General features: G+C 52.7%; 5 protein-coding genes across 5 annotated transcripts; 4 read left to right on the top strand and 1 right to left on the bottom strand.

The window, feature by feature from the left end:
- Positions 1 to 256: 256 nt before the first annotated feature.
- Positions 257 to 5,688, top strand: PG998_006070 (3-oxoacyl- synthase; the record flags this gene model as incomplete). The annotated part of the gene is made up of 6 exons (XM_066872888.1): positions 257 to 327; positions 382 to 408; positions 485 to 921; positions 977 to 3,394; positions 3,477 to 4,415; positions 4,472 to 5,688. 6 exons carry the CDS (start codon positions 257 to 259, stop codon positions 5,686 to 5,688), a joined length of 5,109 nt encoding a protein of 1,702 aa, XP_066732985.1.
- Positions 5,689 to 7,203: 1,515 nt separating this feature from the next.
- On the top strand, positions 7,204 to 8,097 carry PG998_006071 (uncharacterized protein; the record flags this gene model as incomplete). The annotated part of the gene is made up of 1 exon (XM_066872889.1): positions 7,204 to 8,097. The coding sequence occupies one exon, from the start codon at positions 7,204 to 7,206 to the stop codon at positions 8,095 to 8,097; it is 894 nt and encodes a 297-aa protein (XP_066732986.1).
- A 364-nt stretch (positions 8,098 to 8,461) lies between these two features.
- On the bottom strand, positions 8,462 to 11,198 carry PG998_006072 (MFS multidrug transporter; the record flags this gene model as incomplete). The annotated part of the gene is made up of 2 exons (XM_066872890.1): positions 8,462 to 9,348; positions 9,416 to 11,198. The coding sequence occupies 2 exons, from the start codon at positions 11,196 to 11,198 to the stop codon at positions 8,462 to 8,464; spliced, it is 2,670 nt and encodes an 889-aa protein (XP_066732987.1).
- A 1,728-nt stretch (positions 11,199 to 12,926) lies between these two features.
- On the top strand, positions 12,927 to 13,745 carry PG998_006073 (Nonribosomal peptide synthetases (NRPS); the record flags this gene model as incomplete). The annotated part of the gene is made up of 2 exons (XM_066872891.1): positions 12,927 to 12,955; positions 13,028 to 13,745. 2 exons carry the CDS (start codon positions 12,927 to 12,929, stop codon positions 13,743 to 13,745), a joined length of 747 nt encoding a protein of 248 aa, XP_066732988.1.
- Positions 13,746 to 13,878: 133 nt separating this feature from the next.
- PG998_006074 (Nonribosomal peptide synthetase) lies at positions 13,879 to 27,335 on the top strand (the record flags this gene model as incomplete). The annotated part of the gene is made up of 9 exons (XM_066872892.1): positions 13,879 to 14,928; positions 14,983 to 17,270; positions 17,337 to 21,781; positions 21,835 to 22,496; positions 22,599 to 22,635; positions 22,699 to 23,042; positions 23,111 to 23,299; positions 23,360 to 24,201; positions 24,260 to 27,335. 9 exons carry the CDS (start codon positions 13,879 to 13,881, stop codon positions 27,333 to 27,335), a joined length of 12,933 nt encoding a protein of 4,310 aa, XP_066732989.1.
- Positions 27,336 to 27,585: the final 250 nt, after the last annotated feature.

A 27,585-nucleotide genomic window follows, 5' to 3' on the forward strand; every position in this document is an offset into this window, starting at 1 on the left:
CTCTCGGGGGCCAATGGTTCCAGGCTCTGCTTCCTGTTTTGGATCTTGGTGGCCCTTGACTGGTTGGTCGGTGGCAGACTAGGGCTACGGCTCTTGGTGCAGATGCGAACGGCTATACTGGACGCTATTCCCAGTGTCGGACATGTTATCAATGATGACTGGCATCTTGTTGTTTCAATTGCTGCAACTCAGTGTATCATAGTTATCTCTCGTTCAGGCCGTCACCAAGGCTTATCGACCAGTAAACGCAGGCAATATGTCTGCCGAAACAGCATACACAGCTGGCGAGCAAGAGCTTGCGCAGCTTCTTGTTATCGAACTTCTTGCGTACGTATCTGCTCATGGCAGTTGTTAGAGTATCCAGCTAACATGACTTGACAGACACCAATTTTGTTCGCCCGTGAAATGGTAGGTTGCATAATCTGTCGCTTCATTTCTGATTTCATATACCCACGTGCTTGAAGTCAACACTGACATTCTGAAGGGTTGATACTCAAGATGCCATCCTCTGCGACTTGGCTACAGAACGACTCATTGAAGTCGGGCCGGCTGAGACGCTGGTCAACATGGCCAAGAAGACACTAAAGGCCGATTATGATATCCAAGATGTAGCTCTTGGCCGCCGGCGAGAACTTCTTAGCCACAAGAAGAACGCCGATGCTATATACTATAGGACTGTGGCTGAAGAAGCACCTAGCACTGCTTTTACCTCCCCGACTCCCGTTGCGCCTGCTACTGCTGCACCAGTAGTTCCTGCACAGCCTTCGGCAGTGTCGTCACCAGCTGCGGGCACGCCTGAAATTGAGTTACCCTCTAAGCCGCTAACACCAACCGATACGATTGTCATTTTGGTAGCTGTGGCATTAAAGAAGCCGCCTGTCGAGATCGATGCATCTCAGACGATTAAAGCATTATGCGGTGGTAAGTCCTCATGCCGCGTCGCTGTTCAGCTGACCAATACTTACACAATCTGTAGGGCGGTCGACCGTACAGAATGAAATCATCGGCGACCTCACCAAGGAGTTTGGCTCCTTACCGGACCAGCCAGAGGACATTGCCCTTGTCGACCTGGGAAGCCTTCTATCAGACTCGGGCTTGGGCACGAAACTTGGCGGCTGCTCCAACTCCTTAATCGCCAAGTTGGCATCTGCCAAGCTCCCTGCCGGTTCCAATATGAGCACCCTGCGTCAGTATCTGGATAGTCGCTGGTCCTTTAAGCAAGATCTTCAGGATCGGGCGATGCTTCTGGCCATTTCTCGGCAGCCCATCTCTAGAATAGCTGACGAGAAGGCTGTCCATGCATTTCTTGATGGACTGGCTCAAGACGTACTGACCAGTGTCGGCGTCGACCCTCAAGCCATGTCAAGGGGTGCTCAGTCATCCACAACCGCCACCTCAAACATCTCACCCGAAGCCCTCGATGCGCTCCAGAACGAACACCGGGACCAGGATCGCGCCCTGCTCAACATATACGCCAAGCGTCTTGGGCATGATCTGAACGACTCGGATATTGAGGCCAAGAAAGCAAAGTCCGTCATCGAGAAGATGCAGGAAAAAATGGATGCTTGGGCGGCCGAGCACGGCGAAGCCTATGAGCGAGGCATCGCGCCCAAATTCGATGCCAAAAAAGTGCGCCTGTTCAATTCGTTCTGGAATTGGGCCGTCCAAGATCTCCTTTCCTTGGTATCATCATCCATTACTGGAGCCACGGAGGAATTCGAGTCTGTCCTCCGAGAAAGGCTGGCAATCTTCCCTACTAGGGTGACGAAACAGCTGCTCGACACAATCAATCACATAATTCATCAAGTCAGCAACCTTGCGGCGTCTCCGGAGAAAGAGACGACACTTGACTGGCTCGAAGATTTGCAGAAGACTTGCAACGCGGCTATCTCGAGAGATGAGCCGGTTTTCAAGTACTCGATATGCTCTATGGTGCCTGTCTTGCGAGTCGACGAGAAAGGCAACGTCAGTGTGGATCAATATCCGCGAGTGATGCGAGGCACTTCAGACTGCGTATCTGTGCGATCACCCGATGAGTTAGATGATGCATCTCCGATGTCATCCCTATCGACAGACTCCGACCCGTCTGAGTCCGAGGCTATTTTCAGTTGTCGCAACGAACGGCCTACCTATGGGGCAGAAACATTGATCACCTCGGTGTATTCAGATTCCATTGCGTTCGATGGCGTGGAGTCCGAAGGCGGCACTGTACACGTAGGTGCCGGGCTGAAATGGGTGCCGGAGCTTCAGAGCAAGGGGCGCAGCGGGTGGTGTCGCAACGATGATATCAGTACTGTCTACCTCAAGTGGTTCCAGCGTGCCGCTAGAGACGGCATATCGTTTCACGAGAAGGTCATCTTAATCACCGGTGCCGGTAGAGACTCAATTGGCGCAGAGATTCTATCAATGTGTCTTGCTGCGGGCGCCAATATTATCGTGACCACAAGTTCTTACTCGAAAGAGACGTGTGATTACTACCAGGGTATATACCGCCAACATGGTGCCCGAGAATCGCAACTCGTGGTCGCGCCCTTCAATGGTGGAAGTCATCAAGACACGCAAAATCTGATCCGATACATATACGACGATGAGTCCAAGGGCGGACTGGGTTGGGACTTGGACCACGTCGTTCCATTTGCCGCTCTTGGTGAAGCTGGTCGCGCTGTGGATGGCATCGACGACAAGTCTGAGTTGGCGCACAGGGTGATGCTGACCAATTTGGTCCGCCTCCTAGGATGCATCAAGTCGTGCAAGGAATCCAGGCGTATCCATACCCACCCAACACACGTTGTTCTTCCTCTGTCCCCGAATCACGGAATTTTCGGCCAGGACGGTCTTTATGCCGAATCGAAGATTGGACTCGAGGCTCTGCTGAACAAGTGGTGGTCTGAGGACTGGAACGACTACATCACGCTCTGCGGTACCGTCATTGGCTGGACGCGGGGCACCTCGCTGATGAGCAACAACGACGTCTTAGCTACAGGGATCGAGTCCGATCTGGGCGTTCGCACCTTCTCAGCTTCTGAGATGGCCTGGCACATCACTGGACTCATGGATGACAGCATCTCTTCGTTCTGCGAGCTGGAGCCGCTCATGGCAGATCTGACCGGCGGCCTGCTGGCCACCATGAGTCTGAAGCCGGTGCTGGACCAGATCCAGGAGAGGATCAACTCTAAGAGCGACAGCAAAAAGGCAATTGCTAAGGAGGATGCCCAAGAGAAGAAGGCATGTGGTGTAGCAGCGCCCGTCGCTCGTAGGTTCACCAAGAAGGCCAAGATTCAGGTTGAAAATGCAGCTATGCCAAGTTGGAGTGAAGTCGAATCCTTGGGCGCCAAGTTAGGAGGCATGGTAAACTTGGATCGCATTGTTGTCGCTGTCGGTTTTGGAGAAATTAGTAAGTGCCCGATGCCTCCCACAGTGCCTTTCTGGACATACCGCCAGGCCATTGTCTGAACTACAGCTAATATATGTAACAGGTCCTTGTGGAAGTGCACGTACACGATGGGAAGCCGAGTGCAACGACACATTTTCTGTTGATGGATGCGTTGAACTTGCCTGGATCATGGGCTTGATCAAGTACCACAACGGTCCGCTCAAGGGTAAAGACTACTGCGGATGGCTTGAAGTTGAGTCGTCGACGCCCATTACAGACTTGGAGGTTAAGACCAAGTACCAAAGCCACATAATCGAGCACACTGGCATCCGTATCATCGAGAAGCAAGAGCACGATCTTACAGCTCCTGATCAGGAACAGACATTACATGAAATCGCCGTCACGGAAGATCTAGCGCCGTTTGACGTCTCGCTTGAAACGGCCCAAGACTTGAAGCGCGAGCATGGTGATAAGGTCCTCATTACTGAGAAAGACGACGGGCAGTTCTCGGCAACTCTGAAAGCCGGTACTACTCTCTTGATCCCCAAAGCCTTTCACTTCCGCAATGCTGTCGGCGCTCAGGTCCCGGCCGGCTGGAATCCTCGCGCTTATGGTATCCCGGAAGACATCATTACTCAGGTAGATCCCATCACGTTATATGCTTTGGTGGCGACGGTTGAAGCATTCCTGAGTGCAGGCATCACCGACCCCTATGAGTTGTATAATCACGTTCATGAATCGGAGCTGGGAAATGCTGTTGGTGCTTCGCTTGGTGGCCTTAAGTCTCTTCATGAGATGTTCAAGCGCAGATACCTGGACCGCCAAGTGCAGAAGGACATCTTGGCCGAGACCTTCGTGAACACGACTGCCGCTTGGATCAACATGCTGCTCCTCGGTTCTTCTGGTCCTATCAGGACTCCCGTCGGTGCCTGTGCGACATCTCTTGAAAGTATCGACACAGGATACGATCTCATTGTCACTGGCAAGGCCAAGGCAGTTCTTGTCGGTGGGACTGACGCTCTCGAAAGAGACATCGCAGCCGGTACGTTTTTTCACTGGTTTGAACTCGTTGAACGGCAACTACTAACTAATGAGCAGAGTTCGCAAACATGCAAGCCACTATTGATTTGGATAAAGATGCTGCGACTGGTCGCACCCCCAAAGAAGCCTCCCGCCCAACCACCACCACGAGAGCTGGCTTCGTGGAAGGCGAGGGCGCTGGTATTCAGCTCTTGACTACCGCTCAACTTGCGATTGATATGGGTCTCCCTATCCGTGGTATCATCGCTTTGACTCACACAGCGTCGGATAAGATCGGACGCTCTGTTCCGGCACCGGGCAAGGGAGTTCTAACAATTGCCGCTGAACGAGAGCAGCCTTCTAACATTCCGTCTCGCATGTTGGACATCAACCACCGTCGCCAGCGCCTGGCTCATCGCATGCGACAGATAGAAGAGAGGCGTAAGCTAGAGTTGGGATGGCTGCAGGGCCGACTTGCTGCTCTCGAAAATGGAATTTTTAGTACGGAGAAAGGAGAAGCAAAGACCCCCAAGCTCGATCAAGGACTGAGCGGAGTCGACGCCGAGCAATACGCGAAAGAGTACAGGCGGGAGATACAGATGGATGCCGAGCGCGCCATGCGCGAGGTGCGCAACATGTACGGTAACGATTTCTGGCGACACGAACCCTCGATCTCGCCCCTGCGCGGAGCACTCGCTACGTGGGGTCTGACCATTGACGATCTGGACGTGGCCAACCTCCACGGGACGAGCACCAAGAAGAATGACGTCAACGAGACAGCTGTGATACAGAGTCAGCTCGCGCACCTGGGTCGCACCAAAGGCAACGTGCTGCCGTGTGTGCTACAGAAGAGCCTGCTGGGCCACGGCAAGGGCGCCGCGGGCGCCTTCGCCGTCAACGGCAGTCTACAGATGCTCGCCTCGGGGTTGATCCCGGGCAACCGCAACGCCGACAATATCGATGCCGAGCTCCGGGACCGCGACCTGCTATTCTTCCCGAGCCAAACCTACCGGAACCCCCTTGGCGACGTCAAGGCCTTCTCGGTCACGTCGTTCGGCTTCGGGCAGAAGGGCGCCCAGGTAATCGGTGTGCACCCCAAGTACGTCCTCGCCGCGGCGTTTGGCGCCTCAGAGGAGGGCTACGCGGCGTACCGCGCCCGTGTCGCGGAGCGCATGGCGGCGGCAAACCGCAGGCTGCAGGACGCGGTCTACGGCGGGATTGGGCTCGTGCAGGTCAAGGAGAAGAGCCATTACCGCGATGAGGATTTGGAGGAGACGCTTTTGCGGCGGCGTTGAGGATAGGGGTTTGGTTTCGCTGTTCATGTTGGGGGTAATAGTTACACATGTGGTTTCACGCTGGCCTGTACATTCTTTCATCGGCAATTTATTTACTTTTGATTTTAAACTACTTGTCATGATCTATCCAATTCCTGTGTTTCGGCCATCGACCTCGCAGCGAGAACAATTACTTCACTAAATAGCAGAGATTCGATCAAGTTACACTTCTGATCTTTGATAATTCACACTATCTCTGAAGGAGACATGACATTGAGGTCAGCATTTTCACCGCCTATCGTATTTCATCAGCTCGTTACGTACATGGATACGAAAAGCGGACTTCAAATTACCTGTCATGAGTGAGTGAAATAACCATTACGGTCGCTGCATTTGATGCTATGGAGAGAAGGCTCCCCTCGCTGTCCAGCCCGCCAGTTCGGATTCTCCGAAGTCACTGCAGTGCACCAAGCATGCCCACCAAGGAAGGGCCAACTCAGGCTCTCACAAAGGTACACGTCTAACATGGCTGGGATCATCTCTACCAAGCTGTTGGGATCATGCCGACACCCGACCACGTGTGGGATAGGTTCGGCCACGATAGTTGCCGCCAGTTTCACAAGCTGCAAGCACATCAGATGATTTCGCATCATCCATCATCTGACTTGCAGCCACTGATTCATCGCCGCGAGATGGCATGTTTGATAGCATCGCCCAGATTGGCTGCAGATCTTCTAATTCCGTCAGTGGTTGGATCTGTTTCTCGTTTCGGATTTCGATAGTCGGAGATATCCCAGTTCTTCATTTGATCCTTACAGCTATCCACTAGGGTGTTGCCAGCCCAGGGGTATACCTATACCTATGTAGCTGGACTCCATGACTCTGACTCGTGCTGCTTATCTGCATTGGTTTGGTGCCCATTTTTTAGTACTTTCGATGACCCTGTCCAAGACAAGCCGTTGGTGGCCATGGTACATCAATACACACAGATATTCCCTGCATCAGACCCGTTACCCAATCGCAGTAAGCAAGGAGAATTCCGCCATTACTAGGACAGGGTTGACGGGACGGAACGCCCCTCTCATCTATGTACTGCATTTTCTCACTATCCATACAGTATCGCATTATCTCTTGTTGGGCTTCTTGTCAGGTACCATGTTACAATCCACCTTTCCCATGCCATGGGACTGGGCTACCCGATGTGACCTGTCTAGTGTTGGATTTAGAAGGTGTCAATAAGTGACTAACACGTTTTTCCGCGATTCAGGAAGCGACAAGAGACGAACCGGTTCTTGTCATGCTGTTGACGGGAGCCAGAAGACCCTGTCTTGGTAGAGTGGAAGCTACTGGCGGCGTCACCCGCGACCTAGTCACCTGTCTGTTATGAGGATCATCTTGTTCGTCTGTCGATCAATCCGAAGAACAGAGCGGTCATTCGTCGAGCATATTGGTTCATCTTTTAGGAGGGTAAAAAGAAGCAAGAAGTACAGGAAGAAAACAACCCGGAAACGAAGCGTCATACCAGCCCGACACGCAATGGATTTCATGGCGATTCAGAAGTTCCTAGTCGAAAGAGGAATTGAACTGCCCGAGTCTGCCGCGACCTGGGCGCAACGGCTCCAGCTCTCGACCTACTGGGAACTTGCCGGCCTGGCCACCATCATCGTGTTTGTCGGCGGGAACCTCAAAGCACTGCCCTTGGTCCACTCTCTGCGTCTTCTCCCCTCGCTGCGCCGCCTGCTCACACCGCGTCTGTTCGGGCGACGAGGCGTCCAGAGCAGAAACAAGACCACGAGCAACGACACTGCGACGGCCGTGGCGGTGGCGCACCCCTCTCTCTTCTGCCACAATACCCTTACGTCCCGCGCCATCCTCCTGGACCTGGACGTCAACATCCACAAGTCCAACAGCACCTTCTTTGCCGATGCCGACATCTCGCGCGCCGCGCTTCTGACGTCCATGCTGAGCGAAGCGCTCGCTTCTCGCAACGCCCTGTTCGTCCTCGCGGGGACGCAGTGCAAGTTCCTGCGCGAGATTCGCCCGCTCCAAAAGTACGCCGTCGCGTCGCAGATCCTGACGTGGACCGACAAGGCCTTCTACGTCGTCACGTACTTCGTATCCCCGCGCCGCAGCGACGCCGCAGCTGTGTGTAGTCTCCGAGGTGGACCCGACGCCGTGTTGAAGGACGATAAGCTGCGCAAGAAGGTTTTCGCCATCATGGTTTCCAAGTACGTCTTCAAGGCCGGCCGGGCCACGGTGGCGCCTGTAGACGTATTTGGTGCGGCGGGATTGCTGCTTTCGAGCGATAACGTGGTTGAAGTTAATGTGAAAGGTGGAGAGAACAAGAATAAGACAGGCGTCTTGGGCGCTGAGGAAGTCCAAAGGGTTGTGAAGGAGGGAATGGAGTTTGTCCGAGATTGTATGCTGTAAATGTTGACCTAAAGTAGATGCTCATAAAGTAGATTCAATACTATATATGGTTCAAAACATTCATGATAACGATCCGTTGGAATAGCATCTATCGCTGTCCGTATTTCCAAAGACCTGTTGAGCTGAGAGATTGGAGAGAATGGGCCAGAAGCGATATACAGGGTAATGAACGTGTTGGTGGCTATGTACGTGTATGTTGGCGAGACACTATTAAAAATTTGCAAAAGGATCCGAATTGGACACCCTCGATCAACAGCATCCTGCAACTCCTTGATTGACATTTTATGTATCTCCCTCCACCAGAAATAAACACGACGATTGAGACATTAAGAAATGCATGTAAGACAGGCCTTCCAAAAATGATCTAATGGAACCATGACGAGATCCTGCTGCCCGCAACCTTGGATTTGTCCTTACTGGGGCCTTTCACCGACCTCCACTCCATACCTAACGCACCAAACACCGACAGCGCAGCCATGGCCAGTGAGACGTAAAAGACCTGGTTCATGGTCTTATTGACTGCTGCGATGAGAATGGGCAACTGTTCAGGATCGAGCATGCTCACGACCGAGTTCGGCCCCGACTGCAGGATCTGGGCTGAGTTCTCGAGGCTGATATCGAGGTACTCCTTGATGTTGCGGGTGAGCCGGGTCTGGAATACAGAGTCGCCCGCCGACAGCACGACAGCGGCGCCGATTGTTTGACCGAACACTATGATTGATGTACCCACGGGGATGTCCTCTTTGGGCAGCGCCGCCTGGCAGCCAATGATGGGCTGCTGGAAGCCCACGCCGATGCCGGCGCCAAAGAGCACGGGATATAGAATGAGCAGCACCTTGGAGCTGTCTGGCGAGATGGTCGTCAACAGGCCCGCTCCGATAGACATCAAGACAGTGCCCAAAATCATAAAAGGGGTATAGTAGCCGAACCACGACACAAGGAAGCCACTGATGATCACACAGAAGATGACGCCCAGCAACATAGGGAGCAGGCCCACGCCGGACTGGATGGGCGACGCGCCTTTGACGACTTGGAACCACAACGGCAGGAAGTAAGTCATGATGACCAGGGCGCTGGATGTGCATAGGATGTACCAGAATCCAGCAAGCACAGACCTCTGCTTGATGAGACGGAAGGGAATCATGGCAACATCTGCGTGTCGGTGCTGAGAATAAGCAAAGACAGCGAAGAGAACAATCGAGGTTATAATCAGACCAATGACTGATGGTTTGGTCCACGAGTGTCCTTTGCCTACACGGGGTTGTTGTTAGTTAATGCATTCGTAATCTGCGTTTCAAGGTCGGGCGACGAAGCGTACCTCCCTCCTGCAATGCCAGCAGAAGACATATAATAGGCGGCATGAGCAAAGTAGCCCCGATGACATCGAGTTGATACAGCGTCTGAAGGAAGCTTGCTTTCTTCGCAGCCTGTGGTCGGTTTGCTTCAGGGATGCGCAGGAAGAGAAACACCACGATCAAGACGAAGCCGCCGATGGGAAGATTGATATAGAAACACCAGCGCCAACTGAGCTTATCGGTTAGGACACCGCCAAGAACAGGGGCAGAAATCATGGCGACACCTTCCATGGCGCCAATGGCACCACCAATAAACGATCGCATTCGAAGAGGCACAACTTGGGCAATGATGATGAGGCCACCAGATAGGATACCCGAGGTACCCATGCCCTGTATAGCGCGGCCAACAATGAAAATGGTAGAGCTTGAGGCCAGGGCTGCCACGAGACTTCCGGCCAAGAAGACGAGAATTGCCGAGACAAAGACCCACTTGGCTGGGAAGATGGTGTAGATACGCCCGAAAAGAACCTGGAAACCACAAGTCGTCATGAGGAAAGCAGATCCGTACCAGCCGACATCTTCGAGCGACCGGAACTCGCCCGTAATGTGAGGTACTGCTGTGGCGATGACATTGACGTCCATGGCCACCAAGAAGACTGCCATGGATAGCGCCGATGTTAAGGCGAACAGAGGCAGACCGTACATGCCCGGGGCTTCTGGCGTTGCCGTAGTTGAGTGGTCGACTTTAAGCTTTTCAGGGTCTCCTTCAACGGATGAGGTCTCGATGGTCTTCTCGTCTACCTTATCAAACTTGACCACTTTCTCCTGGCGCTTCGTCTTTTCGTCGGATGCAAGAGCCTCTTCCAACTTCTCGTCATAAAGACTGTGCAGCCCATCGTGGGAATCGTCGTCGCTTGCCTCGTCGGTAGGGGCTGTAGTCGTGATAGCCATAGTGAGAGACTGTCGGCATAAAGCTTGGACTTTCCCGTCTTGGGGGCTTTGCGATCGTGGTACAGAGGCTGGGTCGGTGTGACAGCCATCTTGGGAGTCGAGGCCGCTAATTCGTCCTCCGGCCGAGCTAGAAACAGATCTAGACAACCATGTGTTTGTTTTAACAAGCGTGGCGGAAAATTGGTCACTGGCTTCGTCTCCAGAAGAAGTACCAGGTGCCGAAGTCATAGCCTGACCATCATCCAACGATGAGTTCACAGCCTCGTGTTTCTTCTTTACCCCGTCCGGTTCGTAGGTGGAACCAGCAGCCGAGTCTGCAATATCCGGTTCCGACGGAGCTAATTGCACATCTGATGTTGGATTCGAGGACTCTTGGTTCTCAGCTGCAGGATCCGCGGTATGATCATTGCTAGTGTCTTTTGTAGAGGCCGCTAAAACTGATGATTGGCGTGAAAGCGTCTTCCAGAGCGGATCTTGCCAATGAGCCGAACCGTCGGTACTGCCAAACGTAAGAGCAGAGTTACGATTGCGCCGCTCATTCTGATAGCTGGGGCCTGGCTGTCCCGTAACATCTTCAGTGCTCGGTTTGGCAAGGGCACCCAGAGCATCCTGCGACCTCCTAAGCAAGTCGTGTAGGTGGTCGGTGCCGTTGCCGGAGTCCTCTGACGAACGTTCGTCAGAAGTGATGACAGGGCGAGTCTGGGAGTGTCGTCGCGACGAGCGCCTAGATCTGGTGTGTGTAGAACCGGCCTTAGCAAATGGATTCCCGCGATGGCTCTTCCAGCTGTCGGCTGTCAAAGGACGATCTGCTGTGTTTCCAAGACCCGGGTAGAGGGCATTTGACATAGGCCACATCTTGGATCAGGAGGCCGTTGGGCCAGTAGATGCTGTTGTCGGTAGGTAACGAGCGATGACAGACAGACCAGATGGGGTCCCAAGATCAGGACATCAACGAGGGCAGCGGCGGAAGGAAGTCTAGATTGCTCGAGAGGGCTTCGGTGTGGCTCGGTGACTTGCTAGGATTCCTCAAATTCCTCAAATCCCTCAAGGTACCACAGCCGCTGGAACAAACCGACGTTCGTATAGGCAGCATGGCGTGACCAAGACGAAGAGGTCATGTATCAGAATCGGGTATCGGCCCAGGGACCCGTCGAATTTGGATCATGACCCTATCCATGCTTTCCGATGCCTTGTTTGGACTGCATCACAACCCCCGTCGTGAGTTTCCATGGTATGAGCCTGAAGTATGTATGCATCATGTCGCGGTGCGGAGTCTCGCCAATCTGAGGGCAAGAAGCATTTCCACATGGCCGTTTTGGGTGCTTACTACGCAATGAAAGAAACTAGGGCCCGTAGTTTAACGTTGGACTCTATCCACACAATTGGTCACATAGATGGTGACATTGACCATTCTAGGAAATAGGAATGATACCGAAGACCCAATGGAGTGGGCGCTAGGAAATAAGGGTTGGTTGATGGCAGGGCGAGTGGCAGGGCGACAGGCCACTATGGGTTGATGTTTTGATGATGGAGTGTTGAAGAAACCGGGGTAGGGGGCCTGGCCTGGCCCCTTGGCACCCGGCAGGGGGGAGCTAATGCTGCTAATGCCACTGGCAGCGATGGCCGGGGCAGCGCTACACACGAACCCACGTGCCGTGCCAGGCCGCTAATTACTTAGCCGTTCTCTCCAGGCCAGGGAGGAGTAAGCTTGTCGAAAGCTTGACATTCCTTCCCCTCCACTTTCCAAAGCACGTTTTTGGGGGATTGTTGCGATCTTCGGAGTACAGCAAACACACCACGCCGTGATGTTTATGCAATCGTTACAATCGAGTCATGTCCGAACTTCCTGACTACCAAGGGCCAGCAATAGTAAGGATCATGGACTTGGTTCGCAGCAAACGACGAGAGCCCCTGCCGTACCTACCCCAGAAAGCAAATCCTCTTGGTCCACGTTCGTTGCCTGGTAGAGATGAACAGCATTATGAGCGCTGTTAACCGTAATTTGAACACTCGCTACTCGGAAATGGACATTGGCGCATTGGCGATGCTGATTGACCCTGCCGACCCTGTCGCGGGCCATTGGTTCGATGGTACACGCGCATCCCTTCAAGGACATAGGTAGCCTAGGTAGGCGAGCGACAGTGACGGGACTGATCATATACTCGCGGTCATCCAAACCTCGGCTTCGTCGCCACCAATATCTGATTCTCTCGCCTTGTTTACTCTGCTGTCTTCGACATTTGCCCATCTCGGTTTCTGTGACTGATCCCGCTGTCGTCTCCCTAATCGAGCACGCATCATAGCTCTTCTGGCCGCAGAAGAAACCCACACGGTGGTTACACCAATCCCATCGCCATCATACCCACACAGGTTGGTTCCCGACTTCCCCTGATATACTGACTTAAACAGGTCGCCGTTATCAGATCTACTGGCAGACAGATCTAGATCAGCAGAATTTTTGATATAATCGCCTCAAATTTTACGTGTACTATTCTTTTCTTCTTTTTGCCCTGTATCGGGGTCACTCTCTAGGTGATGTCTGCTTCTACAAACCCTACCGGTGCTTCTTCCACCGACTCCATTATGGAATCGTGGCAACAATATCTCGCCGAGTAAGTCATTCTGTCATTTCTCGAGACTTGGTCTGTGTGGACGTGTCCCTCATGCTCATCACAATTACCTAGTGCGCCGCCACCTGCGTTTCCACGCCGGGTGAATCTAACTTCAGCGCCAACACCAGACACGTTGGTACGGCGGAAGATCAAATTCCAGGGAAAACTCCCCCACAAAGCCTCTGTCAGAGCTATTGTTCTTACGGCGTGGGCTCTTGTGAACGTCCACTACTCAGATGCTGAGGATGTGGTGTTCGGGCTGGCGATGATGAGCCACGGAGATGACCAACCAGAGGATGGGGAAAATGAGCAGTCAATTCCCGCGGCGCCATTCCGTTTCTGCTACCATCCCGACCAGCTGGTAGACGAAACCATCCTTTCATTCAAAAAGAACGACTTTCGTCCCCCATATGGGAACCAAGTCTCGCTTGAGAGCATCGGCCAATTGGGACCCGACATGCTCAACGCAGCCAAGTATGACAACCAACTGGTCATTGATGGAGACTCGCCGAGCTCGACATCGACCCCTTTAGACAGGGTGATGAACGTCGAGGTCAGCCTGACTAGATCTGGTATCAACGTTCAGGCTTTCTTCGATCTGTCTTCTGTCGGCCGCGATGAGATGCAACGGATTCTTTGCACATTCGAACACTTGGTTCTGCAACTTGCCGAGCCTTCAAACGCGGCCAAACCACTCAGGTCGCTCAGCACTGTTAGCAGCACAGATCTCTCGCAAATCGTTGCCTGGAACAAGGATCTACCGCCCCCCCTCGGGGCAATGTCTTCATGAGCTCGTTGCACGTAGTTGTGAAGAGTCCCCATCCGCTGAGGCAGTCTGTGGAATGGGCACATCTTTCTCTTACCAAGAGTTGAACTGTATGTCGGACCGGCTGGCGAAACTCCTTATTTGCGCACATGGCGTCATGCCAGGAAAGGTTATACCGTTCATGTTCGATAAGGATCCGTTGGTAGTCCCTACACTGTTGGCCATATTAAAGGCGGGAGCTGCATTCGTCCCGTTCGACCCAGCGCACCAGCTCGAGGACACAGCTCGACTGCTACAAGCTTGCGAAGCCGATTTTGCTGTTTGCTCTCACAGCTACGAGCACCGATTCAAACAACATGGCGCAGATACTCTCGTGGTTGACGCGGCCTTCTTCGAGACTCTCCCTGTCCTCGATGCTGCGCTCCCCCAAGTCGATCCAAGCAGTGCGGCCTATGTGATTTTCACTTCAGGTTCTACAGGTGTTCCGAAAGGAATCATCTGCTCACACTCCGCGGCCTGTACCAACATATTGGCCCACGGCCCTCGTGAGCACAACAGCAATGAGAGTCGAGTCCTTGCGTTTTCCGCATTCACGTTCGATATTTCTATTACTGATATATTTACCACACTTTCCTTCGGAGGCACTCTCTGTGTTCCCTCGGACCACGAAAAAATGAACGATTTGATTGGAGCAATCCACCGGATGCGTGTCAATCACCTTGTGACGACACCTACAGTCGCTCAATTCCTGGACCCCGAAACAGTCCCTACCTTAAAGGTCTTGGTTACAGGTGGAGAGGCTATGACGGACGAGTTCATCGAGCTGTGGGCTGATAGAATCAAGCTCTTCAATTCGTATGGGCCAGCTGAATGTACTTCTCGGGCGAGTTCTGCAAGGAAATCGCGGGGCGACAAGGGCTCCGTCATCGGCACCAATATGGGATCTGCTCTCTGGGTTACACAGAGTTCTGACCCTAACGTACTGTTGCCGATTGGCGCTGTTGGAGAATTAGTCGTTGAAGGCAACATTCTCGCCGATGGATATCTGAAAAACCCAGACAAGACGCTGGAAACCTTTGTTGAAGCCCCGCAGTGGCTCAGGGATGCATTTCCTGAGCGGGCGGGCGGGTCCCTCTACCGGACGGGAGACCTCGTCCAGCAGCTGTCTGATGGATCGCTTACATTTATTGGTCGACGTGATACTCAGGTAAGACTCATTCCTCCCTGGCTCATCTTGATTTCATCACTAATACCACACCAGATCAAGATTCACGGTGTTCGTCTTGAAGCTGGCCACATAGAGGCCAAAATCAAGCAGGAGCTTCCAAGTGACTCCAACGTAGTCGTCGACAAGATTCTTATTGGAGACGGCGAACGGCCTAAGCAGATGCTGGCAGCTTTCATCACGCTTCCCAGTCTTACTACAGTCCGGGAAGCATCGGAGATCGAGCTTGTGCCATCAAACCCGCAGGTCCAAGACTTTGTGTTTGAACTACATAAGTCCCTGGTTGCCACCCTCCCCTCCTACATGGTGCCAAACTTCATTCTACCGCTGGTCTCCATACCCCTGGGTTCAACAGGCAAAACCAACAGGAAAGGCCTCCAAGCCTTCGCCAAATCGCTACCGATAGACAAGCTCAACCAGTTCACCGGTTCTACATTCCAAAACGATGGTCGTGTTGAGAAGCCTTTTGGCGATGTTGAGATAGCACTGAGTAACATCTGGGCCAATATCCTTCGCATTCCACAGGACTCTATTCATCGGCAAGACGGCTTCTTCGCACTCGGTGGTGACTCAGTCTCTGCAATGAAACTGGTTTCCGAAGCCATCAGTCGTGACTTCCACATCACTGTCGCAGAGGTGTTCCAACACTCGAGCCTGGCTGAGTTGGCTCAGGTTATCACGGGCACCGACGCCAGAACATCCCATCACCAATTTGATGAAATTGACCCTTTCGAACTTATCGGGGGCCCCAGCACCTTTCGTACCATCCGTGATCAGCTCAAGAAGATCTACAAGATCCCCGTTGGCAGAGTCGAAGATGTCTACCCCACCACTGCTACTGTCGAAGGAATGATGGCCGAGAACATCAATTCCCCTGAAGCATATTTACTGCAGGAAGTATTGAAACTCCCCGAAGATGTCGATATCCCCACCTTGGAGGCGGCTGTTGAAGCGGTAGTCGAGACGTACCCCATCATGCGCACGAGGATCGTTCACATCAAGGGCTTGGGGACTTGTCAGGTCGTTATGTCCGATGACGAGCTTCCGGATATCACCCAAGACGACGATCTACTCAGCTTTCTTGCACGGGACAAGGCCAACCACATGGGCTATGGCGATTCACTGAGCCGCTTTGCCATCATCCAGGAGCCTAATGGAAACAAGTACATGGTGTGGACGTGCCACCATGCCATTACTGACGGCCACATGAACCAGGATGCTCTTGGTCGGATTGAGGCGGCTTACAATGAGCAGCCCCTTCCGGCTACTTTACAATATAACCAGTTCATCAAGTATCTAATTGACAAGGATACCAAGGACGCGGATGAATTCTGGGCAGGACAGTTCGATGGATTTAAGGCCTCTTCGTTTCCTCAGTTCCCTGAGTCATATGAGCCATCTGTCACAGACTACGTCAATCGGGTGATCAACCTTCCCCGTACCCCCTCCAAGTACACCACATCTATTGTTATTCGAGCAGCATGGGCACTCGTGCTTTCTCAACTCAATAACACGAGTGACGTTCTCATGGGTTCGACACAATCCGGTCGCGATATGGGACTTCCTGGAGTACACGAGTGTCTTGGTCCATGCCTGGGTACAGTGCCAGTTCGGATTTCGATCAACACAGATGAGAATGTATCCGCATTCCTGTCTCGAGTTCAAAAACAATACCTTGATATGATTCCTTATCAGTTGACAGGCCTGCAGCATATCCGCAAAGCTAGTGATGAGGCTTCTAAAGCAGTAGGCTTCCACAACATCCTTGTCGTACAGCCTGCGGTCGAGAACAACTCCAAGCTGTTTCGCCCAGATGAGTCGCGTAACACTGGGGACATGCTCAACTTCGGTCTACTAATTGAGTGCATCCTTGGACAGGGTGAGATCCAGGTCCGCGCCGGGTTTGATAAGAATCTACTGGGTTCTACCAAGGCTATAGCCTTGATCCACGCACTGGAGCACACCCTCAAGCTACTCATCAGCGATGACAAAGCTACATGCTGTCTTTCAGATCTGGATATCGACATCCCTCTCGATTTCCTTATTCCCGAAGGCTTTAATCCTGACGTTGAGCCTCTCGAGCAGTGCATGCACTGGATGATTGAGGACCAAGCTCGGAAGCAACCCGACGCCCTTATGATAGATTCATGGGATGCTCAACTAACGTATCACGAGGCGAATGAGTTTTCTGATCGCCTGGCAGGCGTTCTTGTCGGCCTTGGGATAGGTCCCGAGAAGATTGTACCTTTCGCGTTCGAGAAAAGTGCTTGGGCTACAGTTGCAATCCATGCCATCCTCAAAGCAGGCGGCTGTTGCGTCGCGTTGTAAGTGTTACTCTTTCCTCTCACCCATTGAAGGTATCCCAAAATCTAATAATGCATGCTTTTAAGGGATATGGCACATCCACGAGCCCGACACGAGAAGATCGTCGCCGACACCGAGGCATTGGTAATTTTGGCATCTAGCAAACACGCTGCCAATATCGACTTGGTACCCCATGTCGTTGCAGTTGATCGACCAATGTTGGAAGCACTGCCACTTCGGCTGGATGATACTCGGATCGACGTATCCCCTTCTAATGCAGCCTGGATCGTGTATTCCTCTGGGTCAACGGGAACCCCGAAAGGATCGATTCTTGAACATCGGTCGCTCTGCACTACGTCCAGGACAAACTCTGATATACTCAGTGTCGGTCCTTCTACTCGCGCAATCCAATTCGCGAGCTTCAGTTTTGATGTCGCAATTGAGGAGAATACCATCATTCCAATGTACGGCGGATGCGTCTGCATACCATCAGACGAAGAACGCCTCAACGATCTGCCAGGTGCCATGCGACGAATGCAGGTGAACTGGGCAGACTTGACCCCGACTGTTGGTCGAATGCTCAACCCCGATAATGTTCCATGTTTACGTACCCTGGTTCTTGGAGGCGAAAGCCTCACCAAAGATATTATTGAGACTTGGGGTGGGAAGATCGACCTGTTCAACACGTACGGCCCGAGTGAGTGTTCAATCCAATGCACCTCCAGTAAGCCTCTCCAGAAGGAGGCTACGGGTGCCAATATTGGATGGCCAGCCAACTGCAAGCTTTGGGTCGTGGACGCAGAGGACGCGAACAAGCTGCTTCCATTCGGCGAGGTTGGCGAGCTGCTTATTGAAGGCCCAATCGTGGGACGAGGATACCTGAAGGAGCCTGCCAAAACAGAGGCTGCTTTCATCAGTGGTCTCTCTTGGGCTCGCCAGGGTTCGCCACCGGAACCAAGACGATTCTACCGAACTGGCGACATCGCCAAGTTCAACCCCGATGGCAGCCTTGACTGTCTGGGGCGTCGCGACAACCAAGTCAAACTCAATGGCCAGCGCATAGAGTTGGGAGAGATTGAGTACAACATCACGAAGCAGCTGAGCGTACCTGAATCTGCACAGGTCGCCGTCGAAGTTTTCTCCCCCGGAGGGTCGGCCAACCGCAAGCGATTGGCAGCATTTATCCAGTTCCAAGATGTGAAGGCCAGCAAACTCGCACTCATGGAAATGACGGCCTCACTTCGTGGCGATTTGGAGACTGTGAAGACCAGGATCTCCCAAAAGATGCCTGAGTACATGGTTCCTGCCCTGTGGGTACCTGTTTTCAGCCTACCCATCAACACTTCTGGCAAGATTGACAGGAAAGGATTACGCGAAGCAGCCAGTTCCTTCGATCGCGCACAGTTGAATCTATACTCGTTGGCCCACAATGCCAAAGATGCAGCTGTGGCTACGTTTTCGTCCGGTGTTGAGGCCGTCCTTGCTGATTTATGGGCAATTGTCCTCCACATTGATGTTTCGAAGGACCCCATCACCCCGAGCGACAGCTTTCTCGAACTTGGAGGTGACTCGATAACGGCCATGCAACTTGTTGGCAAGGTCCGCGCTGCAGGGCTCGCCATCTCCGTGCCTAGTATCATGAAGGCCCCGAAGCTTGCCGACATGGCCTTGGCTGCCAAGCAAATCCCGGGCGTTGATTTGGCTGTTTCAAGAAAAGTGACCCAACCTTCCACCAGCTCATCTTCAATTACACCTGAAGATTCGGACTCGGAGGACACGACCTCCAGGCGTCTGCCAGACGCGACTTTTACGAGAAAGTCAAGTATCCAACACTCTCTTCCCGCATCCACGCCGCGCCCCATCCCGACATTACTTCCGCGGGCGAAGCCTGAAGACAGCACAGTTTACCACCCATTCCAGATGGTGGACTACAAGCTCTCCAAAGAGGACATATTGAAGACGCTTGCTGACAAGTATGGATGGGGGCCCCTTGATATGTTGGATGTTTACCCCACGACGCCATTGCAAGAGGGTCTTATCTCGCTTACCGCGTCAGACGGGAACTCCTATGTCTTGAGAGACGTTTATGAGCTGCCTGTAGATGCGGACTTGAATGTTTTCAAATCCGCCTGGGAGACGATTGTTCACGAATATGACATACTTCGCACCAAGATCGTTTTTATTGAAGGTGTCGGCTCATGCCAAGTTGTACACGACGAAACCATTCAGTGGAGGACGGCGACTGATTTAGAAGTATACCTATCAGCCGATAGATCCGAGCATATGGGATACGGAACTGCACTGGCAAGATACGCTATCATTGATGATGGAAGTACTAGGAAGTTCGTCTGGACTATTCACCACGCTCTCTACGATGGGTACTCGATGGAGCTTACCCTTTCCGCTGTTGACCAGATCTATGCTGGCATTACAATGTCTCCCACGCGTCCCTTCCGAGACTTCATTCGGTATCTACAACAAGTAGATGCTGAATCTACCGATGCGTTTTGGCAGAGCCAGCTCAGGGAACTTGAGACAGCTCCATTCCCCGCAGTACCGGCTGGGCATCGGTCGCAAGCTGATACCACGGTCACCCATTCGATGCCATTCTCGTTCGACCGTAAGGCCGGATTTACTATGACAAGCCTACTGAAAGCAGCGTGGAGTATTGCGGTTTCCAGAATGTCAGACTCGGTCGATGTAGTCTTTGGCGCTACCCAATCTGGACGTGACTTGGATCTTGAAGGCATCGACATCATGAATGGCCCCACGATCAACACAGTTCCTGTTCGCATCAGAGCCGACCCTCAGCTCACAGTGCAGAGCTTTATTTCGCAGATCCAGGCTCAAAGCGCCGATATGGTCAAGCACTCTCACGTTGGTCTACAGGGAATTAAAAGGATCAGCGAAGCGGCCAGAGACGCTTGCGAATTCCAGAATCTCATCGTTATCCAACCTGGGGATATGGGTGAACAGCCATCGTCGCTGTTCCACAATCATAGCACTGGGACGACCGCCGATTACCTTAGTGGCTTCGCTTTAGTGGTCGAATGCGCACTTGGTGACGGGGAAATCTCATTCTCGGCCCATCACGATTCAACGGCTATATCCTCCGCCCAAATCGAGAGGCTTCTACAGCAACTCGAGCACTTGTTGTATCAGCTCCAAGACCGACGCAACGGCAAGTTGGAAGATATGGAGATGTTCTGCTCGGCAGACAGACAAGACCTTAGTGCTTGGAATGGTAGCTACCCAAAGACTATCAACCAAACCATGCACGACATCATCATTAAGCAGGCCATTGCTACACCAGAAGCGCCTGCCATCGCTTCCAGGGATGTCGAGCTATCCTACAAGGAGCTCAACGATCTCACGAATCACCTGGCTCACGATATCCAAGCACTGGGCATCGGGCCAGAAGATGTTGTTCCCATTTGCATCGAAAAATCACCCGAGGCTGTGCTGTCCATGATCTCCATCCTGAAGAGTGGCGGTGCATTCGTACCTCTTGATCCCCAGAACCCTGTTGACAGGCTACTGGATTTGATCGATCAAGTTGAAGCCAGAGTCGTGATATTCTCGGAGCAAACAAAGCATTTGATTCCCGTTCTCGCTCCGACCGACAAGATCACTTCCATCGTCCTCCCCATCACCATCAGTTCATGGGGTCCCCTCAAGTCGGATCCTGTTATCTCCAAGGCTACGCCTTCGAACCTTGCATATGCACTTTTCACGTCCGGGTCAACCGGACGCCCGAAGGCCGTCGCAGTCCATCATCTATCGGTTGCTTCTTCGACATATGGGCATGGAATGGTCATGGGGTTCGCCGATCATCCAAGGCGAACACTCCAATTCGCATCTTATACCTTCGATGCCTGCATTGCCGAGATATTCACAGCACTCCACTTTGGAGGCTGCATCTGCATCCCTTCTGAACATGAACGAATGAACGACCTCGCTCAATTCATACGAGACTACCAGTGCGATTGGGCTTTCTTCACGCCTTCCTTCGTCAGGCTCCTGAAGCCTGAAGATATCCCATCAATGACCGTCGTCGTCCTTGGAGGCGAGGCGCTCAACCAGGAGTGTATCGATGTCTGGGGCGACAAGGTCCGTTTGATGAACGGATACGGACCTACCGAAACATGTGTATTTACGGTCACGCGTACTATCCCTGGTCCTAATGCACCAGTTGAGCGCCATCAAAAGCCCGAGACTATCGGACACCCGGTGAGCTCCATCGGTTGGGTGGTGGACCCTAACAACCATGAACGCCTCACGCCGGTAGGCTGTGTCGGCGAACTCCTTATCCAGGGGCCAAATGTTTCCCGCGGTTATCTCAAGAACCTGGAAAAGACTTCCGAAGTATTTATTAGCAACCCCAAATGGCTTCGGGCTTTTGGTCACGCGAAGCCTGAGTTGCTCTACAAGACTGGTGACCTGGTTCGCCAAGATATCACAGATGGGACTCTGACATATCTTGGGCGTAAGGATAACCAGACCAAAGTCAATGGTCAACGATTAGAGCTTGGTAAGCAACAGTCATTATGGAACTAAAACCCTGATCTAACAATGTTGGTGTAGGTGAAATCGAGACACAGCTCAAGCTCAAAGGCGCTGATGTGGAGTCGGCCATCGTCTTGGCCGGAAAAACCAAGGTCGATAAGTCTAAACAGACATTGGCGGCGTTTATCGAGTTTCACGACAGCACGCTTTCTGACCCTGGTCAGTTACTGGAGATGGATGATGAGCTTCGTGCTAGATTCCAGAATCTTGAAAGCGCAATGCGGGCGACTCTTCCCAGATACATGGTTCCCAGTCTATGGATTCCGATTTCGAAAATGCCGATTATGGCCGCCAGTGGCAAGACCGACCGTAAATGCCTCAAGGCACTCTTTGACGGCTTGGGTTCCGAGAAGCTCATGATGTACTCACTAGAGGCCATCGAGTCATTGGACACCCCACGGGAGGCCTCGACTGATGTCGAGAAGACTATTCTGGATCTCGTCGCTCGTACTCTTGCGAAGGACCCCGCCGCTATAAATGTCAACGATAGCTTCTTCCGCCTGGGTGGAGATTCAATTACAGCCATTCAGCTTGTTTCTGCAGCGCGAAGCTCTGGCATTACCTTGTCGACTGAGGAAATCTTCCGCTACAAGACAATTGCTAATATTGCAGCCAACGTTCAACAAGATATTCAAGCAGCATCCTCCGCTCATCCAAAGGCTGTGGTGCCCTTTTCTCTTGTACCCAAAGCCAAATTGGATACTTACCTAAACGCAATCACGGAAGAGCATAGACTGGACAGGCAATCAATTGCTGACCTGCTGCCATGCACGCCGCTGCAGGAGGGCATGTTGCTTTTGACCACCAAGGACCCTGAAGGTATATCTGCCTATATGTCCTCCATACTACACTATTTGGCTTAATGCTGACTTTTTTGCCTAGCCTATGTACTTCGTGAGGTGTACCGACTCCCATCCAAAATTGACATTGCCCGCTTCAAGGCTGCGTGGGAACAAGTCATCCAGGACGTCGAACTGTTAAGAACACGAATCGTCAGCCTGGGCCAGGAAGGGTGCTTCCAGGTCGTCATGAACCAGCACATCGAATGGCGCACATCGACCAAGGTTCAAGAGTACATTGACGGCGACAAGCAACACCACTTCAAATTTGGCACCCCTCTTGCGCGATTCGCAATCATCGAGACGCAGTACACCGGTTGTTACTTCATCTGGTCGATCCATCACTCGCTCTATGATGGATGGGCGAAGACTCTCATTATGAAGAAGGTGGAGCAAGCCTACAGGGGAATGGCGCCCCAGCTGAGTATCAACCCCCTTTCAACCGATTCATCAAGTACCTGCAGGGGACAGACGCATCTGAGGAAAAGGCGTACTGGACTGCCCAGTTCTCCGGTCTCGAGGCTCAGTCATACCCGAGACTGCCCTCGGCTTCCTTCGAGCCCATCATCGATCAGACCATCACCATCAAGATCCCTCTTTTACGCAAGCCGGATTCGTCATTCACTCTTGGGACGATTCTCAAGGTATGCATTAACCACAATAATAGCCCTGGTGAAGCTTCACGACTAACTTGCTCGGCTTAGGCTGCTTATGCTATTGTCTTAGGAAGGTACACCGGCGCTAATGATGCGCTCTTTGGTGTCATCCAGACAGGCCGCAATGTCCCAATCGAAGGAATCTCTGATATGATTGGACCGACCATCACCACGGTACCTCTACGCATTCAGCTCGACAATGAGATCTCGGTTTCCAAGTTCCTCGACACTGTCCAGACTCAAGCGACCGACATGATCCGCTTTGAACACACTGGACTTCAACATGTTGCCAAAATGAGCAGCGAATGCCGTGAGGCTTGTGCGTTCCAGAATATCATGGTCATCCAACCCGACAACCAGCTTGGCTCGGACTTCCTGGGTGCCCAGAGCATCGACGTCGAGGATAAGGGGTTTCTCCGTTTCGGCATGGGTTTAGAATGTGCTTTGCAGGCGCAAGCAATTGAGATCACTGGCGGGTACGACCAACGACTCATCTCCAAGGCCCAAATGAGCCGGCTTCTCTTCCAATTGAGAGCTGCAGTCCAGCAACTGTCGGAAGAACCCGATATGCTCGTCCGTGACATTGATATTGTGAGCCCGGAAGACATGGCTGAGATGGCCGAGATGAATGAGGATTTACCTGAGGATATTCATGATCTCACCCATGATGTTATTCATTCGATGGCTCTGCAGCGGTCTGACTCGATGGCCGTCAATGCTTGGGATGTTGACTTCAAGTATTCCGAGTTGGACCAACTCTCTACCAAGCTTGCCCATCATCTCAAGTCGCTGGGAATCGGCCCTGAAACTGTTGTTCCCTTATGTTTTGAGAAATCCGGTTGGGCAGTGGTATCTGTTCTCGGTATCATGAAGGCTGGCGCCGCTTTCACGTGAGTTGTCTTTCAATGTCTCTTGTGGTCATCTCGTTCTAACATTGGTATGATACAGATTCCTTGACCCTGCCTATCCCATGGCTCGTCTGAACGAGATTATTTACCAAGTCAAGGCCAAGGTGATCCTCGCTTCCCTTGATCAGGCTCCTCTCTGGAGGGACTCACGCGTACCCGTTTTGATCATCGATAACGTTTCTATCGAATCTCTCCCTACCCCATCGCGTGTTCTTCCAGCGGAGACCACGCCCCACAACGTTCTCTATGTCATTTTCACTTCAGGTTCGACTGGAAAGCCCAAGGGCTGTGTCATCGAGCACCACTCGTTCCTTACTTGTGCTCGCGCCCAGGCCGCCCGGTCGGGCATGACAGCCTCAAGCAGAGTCTTACAGGGAGCCTCATACTCCTTTGACGTCAGTGTTATGGAGATGCTCACAGCACTGACGGTGGGCGCTTGCGTCTGTGTCCCCAATGAGCGTATCAAGAAGCGCAGCGTGGTCGACGTTATCAACGACTTCCGCATCACGTGGGCTTTCCTTACCCCATCCGTCGTCAAGTTCATCAAACCATCCGACATTCCCCATCTCAAAACCCTAGTTCTAGGCGGAGAAGCGCTTACCACACAGAACATCAAGACTTGGGCTCAGCATCTCACCCTTATCAATGGTTACGGTCCTTCTGAATGCACCATTGCTGCGACAGCTAACGCCATAACAAACCCCGACGAGGATCCGGCCAATATCGGCAAAGCTCTCGGTGGTATCTGCTGGATTGCGGATCCCGAAGATCACAACAAACTTGCACCCTTGGGTACGATTGGCGAGCTGCTTATCGAAGGCAGCATCGTCGCTCGCGGGTACCTTGACAACCCAGAGAAGACTGCCGAGGTCTTCGTGGAGAACCCCGCTTGGGCCAAGACAGTCGGAGGCAAAATGAGAAGGCTTTACAAGACTGGTGACTTGGCCTACTTCAACGTCGATGGCTATATCATGTTCTGTGGTCGAAAGGACACCCAGGTTAAAGTTCGGGGTCAAAGAATGGAGCTGGGCGAGATTGAGACACACCTCACTCTCAACAAGAACATCCAGCACGCTATGGTCATGTACCCCAAGGCCGGACCCTGTCGCCGACAGCTTGTTGGCATTGTTTCAATTGCCAAGCTAGGCGCCACGACCAACTCCAATGCCGTGGTAGAGATGATAGACTTGCAACAGTCAGGCAAAGCTGCAGATGAGCTGGGCTTGATCAGCGGCAATCTCGCTACTCTGGTTCCTCCCTACATGGTCCCCCAGGTGTGGATCGTCATTCGAAGCTTCCCTCTCCTCCCGAGTGGCAAGTTAAACAGAAAACGTGTTGAACAGTGGCTCACTTCGATGGATAACGACACCCATCAACGTATCGGCGCTCTTGCCAACGGCCTTCGAGTTCAAGGTCCGACCACGCTTGCCGAACAGAAAATTCACAAGGTTTGGACCGAGGTGCTGAAGCTGCCGGCAGAGGAAATCGGTGTTGCGCAGGAATTCACTTCTCTTGGAGGTGATTCCATTCTAGCTATGGTGGTGGTGAGCAAGCTGCGCGCCGAAGGGTTCCAAGTTACCATGACAGATGTCGCGAGCGCTCGCACGATCTCCCAACTCGCTTCTCGTATTGCACGAGACGACTCCGCCGCCATGCAGCTCGTCAGCGCCGTCGAGGATCCTATTGAGGAGTTGTTCGATCTCTCGCCCGTTCAGCAATACTATGCCAACCACGCTTTAAACGACGACTACCTGTCAAAAGAAACGAACAAGCGATTCAATCACACATTCTGCTTGACTGTCAAGAAGCCTCTTGACCCGGCTCTTGCTCAAAAGGCTCTGGAGGCTCTGGTCAACCGTCACTCAATGCTCCGTGTGCGCTTCCAGAAGGACACAACCGCCCCGTGTGGGTGGAAACAATATATATCACCCGACCTGGCTGGCTCTCATCGTTTCCGCTCTTGGGTGGACACTCCATTGGACGCGGTCAAGCCGACTATCGAGCAAACACGTCAGGGCTTGGACATGGAGGACGGCCCAATTATGGCGGCTGATCTTGTCACGGCCAATGGCCATGAGCAATATCTGTTCATCGTTGCACACCATCTGGTCGTTGATTTGGTTTCTTGGAACACAATCCTGAAAGACCTTGAGGAGTATCTTGAGACAGCGAAGTTTACTTCTGAGACACCGTACCCGTTCCAGGCGTGGGTTAAGAAGCAAAAGGAATACACCATTCGAAACTTCCCTCCGGATAAGGCACTTCCTGTCCGCATACCTAAACCCAACTACGCTTACTGGGGAATGGAAAACCGCATCAATATCTCCAAGGACACCGAGCATTCCTCCTTCACGTTGCCCGAACGCGACACCAAGGCGCTGCTGACGGCGTGCCAGAAGCTGTACGGGGCCGAGCCGATGGATATCCTCAGTTCGGCCATGTCGCACGCCTTCAGCTACATATTCCGCGACCGCTCCACGCCTGCCATTTTCCGATATAACCATGGCCGGGAGAGCATTGGTGGAGTCGATGTGTCAGGTACCGTGGGCTGGTTCACCACCCTGTCACCGCTACATATCGCAGTCCACAGCCGCGACGACAGCATTGCCGTCCTCCGCCGCGGCATCGAGATTCGCAAGAAGCTCCCCATGAACGGCCTCGGCTACTTCGCCTCGCGCTACTACCACCCAGGCGGCCGCTCCACCTTTGCCTGCCAGGACCGCATGGAGGTGTCGATCAACTACCTGGGCGTCTCGGACGGGCAGGCGCGGAACGAGAACAACGACAGCGACGCGGCCGGCTTCTTCGACATGAGCCAGGCAATCGAGAACGGCCTGGGTGCCGACGGCCAGGAGGTCAAGTGTTTCAGTTTAGTGTCAGTCAGCGCCGAGGTGCGCGAGGGCAAGTTCCATATTCAGTGCGTCTGGAACAAGCATATGCGCAACCAGCCCGCCCTCCGCAAATGGCTCGTTGGTTACTACGAGCAGGCCCTGAAGGATGTCGCGTATCGCGCGGCTAAGGCGCTGCAGGCGGCTGAGGCGGCTGAGAAGTTGGCGGAGGACGGGATCAAACCGTTGAGAAGGGCGTCTACAATGCCGGCGTCTTTGGATATATGATAAGTCACCAGGATGGCTCGTATGGGATAATCTCATTATTCTATTTGAAATCTATTTTCTTGGGTCTACAATTCGGGGAGGAGTTACGGGCGGTTTACCTGGGTTCGGGTTCAGGTCGAGGCGCATCGCGGGGAATTTGGCAATCATTTCAATCATCTTCATTCAACAGCAGAACACCTTTCCAGTAGATTTCTTTGAGCTATAGTGTGGTCGCGTATCAATCGATACCAACGATGTATTCTTAGTAACT

The sequence above is a fragment of the Apiospora kogelbergensis genome (assembly GCF_038363985.1).
Source record: "Apiospora kogelbergensis strain CBS 113332 chromosome Unknown utg000003l_segment0_segment0, whole genome shotgun sequence".
In the NCBI taxonomy this organism is placed as follows: domain Eukaryota; kingdom Fungi; phylum Ascomycota; class Sordariomycetes; order Amphisphaeriales; family Apiosporaceae; genus Apiospora; species Apiospora kogelbergensis.